Source organism: Cebus imitator, unplaced genomic scaffold, assembly GCF_001604975.1.
Source record: "Cebus imitator isolate Cc_AM_T3 unplaced genomic scaffold, Cebus_imitator-1.0 Scaffold567, whole genome shotgun sequence".
Classification (NCBI taxonomy): Eukaryota; Metazoa; Chordata; class Mammalia; order Primates; family Cebidae; genus Cebus; species Cebus imitator.
This window is the reverse complement of record NW_016107882.1, coordinates 1,158,703-1,162,703: the sequence shown is the minus strand read 5'-3', so window position 1 is coordinate 1,162,703 and position 4,001 is coordinate 1,158,703. Positions and strand designations below refer to the sequence as shown.

The following is a 4,001-nucleotide window of genomic DNA, read 5'->3' as shown; positions in this document are numbered from 1 at the left end:
CCCCGACAGAACCTGTCCCTCTCTCCTGGTGTCACCCCCCCTGACAGAACCTGTCCGTCTCTCCTGGTTTGCAGGCTGTGCAGTTTCTTTTATCACAAATACACATTTATTTTCTGTTGAACCATGGTTAGTAGAAGCTAATTGGCAGTGCAGAAAAACATGCAGAAGAGAAAATACATCTGCCTGGAATTCACAATATTCAGAAACCGATGAGGAAGATGCACGGGTCTCTCGTGCAGCGGACAGTTACAATCACAGATTCCGCAGACAATTTTTAACTGACAATGGTGACCGCTGTGTCCTCATGACTTCACTTTTGCTACCCCTCCTGGTTAGGTGACAGAGACAGGAGCAGGGTAGGTATTTTCAAAGGTTTGCTTCAGAGCTGAGTGGAGAAGGGCACTCTCCTGGCTCCTGCACGTCTGAGGACAGCCTGGGGGCCGCAGGGGGAGGGTGGGACGCCAGGGAGTCCTCCCCTTTGTCTCACGGGTGCCAACTCTGGGAGTGTGGAGGGAGAGCAGGGGCATGGGGCCTCTCCCTCCAAGAGCCCGGGGTGCTCCAGGTAGGACAGGCAGGGTGCCACAGCAGCCTCGATTTCCTTCATGGAACCCACAGGCGTGTCCAAGAGTTTGGGACACATGCCGTGATGTCCCTTGGAGTGAAGGGACCACTCCTGTGAAGGAGCTCACCTCCAGGGCCAAGATGGACGCCATGGGCCCCGCGGCTCCAGCCACTCTGGCCAGGTCTGAGGAGGGCTGTGGTGAGTCGGTGCTGGTGCATGGACGAGGTGGCCCGGCATGGACAAGGTCGCCTGGCGTGGGCGAGGTGGCCGGCAGTGACGGGGCCTGCTCCCTGCGAGGTTGGTGGTGCCTGGGCTGGGCGGAGGCAATTCTCGTGCTCGGGTCCAGTTTCTGGTTGCTCTGACGCAGCTTGGCCCTTTTCTCAAGGCCAACCCGGGACCAGGAGGCAGCGTCCGGCGCCCAGCACCTGTCCTCAGTGTCCCTCGTCCCCACAGACTGCAGCAGGGCCTGGGCGAGCCTCTGCCTGTCGCACAGTGTGGGGACCCATGGACCCCAACCCACCTGTCCCTCCGTCCTGACCCAGCGCCCTCAGCTCCAGCGCTGGGGTCCTCTGGAGTCACGTTCATTCTGCGTGACTTGGCTGTGACTGTGGGGACCGGGCTGCCCACGGACAGAAGAGGAACGCGGCCTCGGACTAGGAGACGCAGCCCGGGGTGGAGCTGTGCTGGGGCCAGGGAGGCTGAAGAGGGCAGGAGCACGAGGGGTGAGGGTACAGGGTCCTCTGGGTCTCAGGCTTCGGGACCTGGGGAGCCGCCCTGTTCAGTGACCAGCTGTCCTCGGCTTCTTCAAGGGCTTTTGGGGTTGTGGTGGGGCTGTGATTGGGTGATTCCACACTTTGCACATTCAGAGTTGTTTTCAAACATTTCCCGCATGTTAGTTCTGCCTTTCACACGTGGTCCAGCCAGGTTCAGCGAGGACATAGGGCTGGGCTTGTGCGCCCCCCGCCCTCCCCAGGCTGGCAAGGTGACGTCCTGAAGCAGTCACGAAGCCTGAGATCCATTATTCCTCCGTCTTTATTGACAAGCACCATGAACTTCCAGGACCTGTCATGGAAGCTGCCTGCCAGGACCCCGTCTTCAGGTTGGGGCTTCCCTGCCAAGGGGCCTTGGAGACCCCCCAGGTCTCAGCGGACTATGCTGGCTGGGAGCTCAGGTCCTGGGGCTCCTGCTGTGCTCAGGTTGGGGGAGTCTTCCATGGGGCGGTGGCTGCAGCAGGTGCACTCTTGGGAGTGGGGAGGTGGGTGGTGCTCACGCGTGCCATGGCGGTGAGGGAGAGACCTCGCTGTCCTGTACTGTGAGCCTGGCCCTGGCCGGAGCCTGACTGTGGCCATGGACAAACAGGCTCCGAAGCGTTTCTCTGAGACCGCCGCAGGCTCCTCCGCAGGTGGGCTCCAGACCCACGGCCCAGCAGGTCACACGAGAGGCTGTGGCTGTGTGCGTGCCAAGGAACAGTGGCAGTGGGGCCATTGTGACAGTGGGTGGCCATGCCTGTCAGCCGCCCCAGGAGGGGGCAGGAGCACCGGGTTCTCCCCAGGTGCAGATGGGCAAGGGTAGGCAGCCTGGGTGTGTCCTGGCAATGCGGAGGGTCCTGGACAGGCTCTGCTGGGCCGCCCACTAGCAGAGAAGCCCCCACAGATGCTGCAGGTCTGGGGGTCCTCCCTGCTGTCCTGCTCTCTGAGAGGAGGGGCTGGGAGAGGTCAGGCAGGGCCATTTAGGGAGAGTTGAAGGAGGTGCTTGGGCTGTGGGTAGGAGGTCTGTGAGCAAGCAGGGTGCAGCTAGTGAGGACAAGGCCGGGCGAGTGGGAGGCCCTGCCATGTGTGAGGTGAGGAGTGCCTCCTGCCTGGTGACACCACGGGGATCAGACACTCCGAATCTTCCCAGACCCACTCTGAGAACGACAGGCAGCTACTGCGTCTTCTCCGGAAAGCAGAGGGAGCCGACTCCAGCCTCGCACTCTGGGGCACTGTGGTCAGCTGGGAAGCCATCCTCTGTTCCCCACAGCCTTCCTTTCACCAAGGCTGCCGTGGGCACAGCGCTGGCTCGTAGGCACGTGTGCACACGTGTGTCCGTGTGGCCAGCCTTCCCACACCTGCACCAGGCGCCCGGTTCGTCTGCCTGGTGGGCCGAGTCTCCCCTCCGCCCAGGAAAGCAGGCAGGCCCTGTGGTGTCCGCTGCACACAGGATGGGCCTCGGCCCCACAGACACCTCCCGCGTCTGGGGTGGGGCCCACTCTTGTTAGCTGCCTGCTGGGTGGTGTTAGTGCCTGCTGCCCTCAGAGCTCCTAGAAGGGGTGTGCTGTTGCCTCCTGTTGCCATGATAGCCCACTCCTTTAAAACACCCCTTTGACCTGCAAAACACGTGCGCAACGTGGCGTGATCCGGGAGACATGTTGGAAACAGCTGTCCTCTTCCCAGCTGAGGACGAGACGGTGCATTAGGAGAGTCAGTGAACTGGGGCCCAAACCCGGTTTGAGAGGGTAGTGCTGGGGGCATCTGGCAGGAGGAGGGGCAGGAGGGAGGCCTGGGCCTGGCCTCCCCACAGCCCCTGCTGGGGCACTGGTGTGAGTTCTGCCCGAGTGAGCACAGGAATGTAATGAAGTGTGAGGTGACAAAGTCCCTGCTCCGGGGACACCCGCAGTGCCTCGGGCATCGGGGGCCTACTTGCCCCCTTGCACCTTCTGGTCGTAGGTGCCCGCGTGCTTGTATCCAGACACGTAGCCCGACTCATCCACCAGGTCCACGCGGCCGGCCTTGCCCTTGCCCTTGCCAGAGGGGTCGAAGCGCTCCTTGTGGGAGCCCGTGAACTTGGTGGTGTCTGTAAGCCTTGACACGGTGGGCGACGAGATGGCTTTCTGCAAGAGGAGTGGGAGAGAGGGGGGCAGGTGAGTTGCCAGCCAGGTGAGGCGGCTGCGCCCTAAGCAGGTCTGCCGGCGGTGGGGTGGTGGGCAAGGGGCATAAACCCTGTGATCTATGCCCTTTAAATTTTCATTTTTATTTTTACTTCACCTGGCCCTGGGGCAGCCTTGGGCCTGTGAGATGCCACAACCCTAAGAAGTGCCCAGCTCCACCTGGTGTTTATGCAGTTGAGGACCCTATGGCCTGCACCCTCAGAAGGGAGGAACGGGCTGTCAGGAGAGCCAGGCCCCACCCTCCAGGCTATGCCCCAAATCCTTGCCCCTCCTGACCACTCCCACCCAGGTCACGCCCTTCTGACCACGCCCCAACCCCTGCCCCTCCTGGCCACGCCTCCATAGGCACCGCCCACATACAAGACCACACCCCAATCCAGGTCCCCTCCTGACCATGCCCAAGGCACCAGCCTCCCGCCACGCCCCCAGCCCCCTTCCTGACCACACCCAAGGCACCGCCCACCCGCCACGCCCCCAGCCCCCTTCCTGACCACACCCAAGGCACTGCCCTCA

At 62.4% G+C, this 4,001-nt stretch overlaps 1 protein-coding gene across 3 annotated transcripts in view; it reads right to left on the bottom strand.

Moving 5' to 3' along the window:
• Positions 1 to 83: 83 nt before the first annotated feature.
• The window catches only part of LOC108294180 (tubulin polymerization promoting protein), a 32,956-nt gene continuing 29,038 nt past the window's right edge, over positions 84 to 4,001 (bottom strand). For all 3 annotated transcript variants that reach the window (XM_037734028.1, XM_017515967.1, XM_017515968.2), the window contains exon 4: positions 84 to 3,431. In XM_037734028.1, the coding sequence (XP_037589956.1) occupies positions 3,237 to 3,431 (195 nt within the window). In that variant the 3' untranslated portion in view covers positions 84 to 3,236. The remainder of the gene's footprint in view (positions 3,432 to 4,001) is intronic.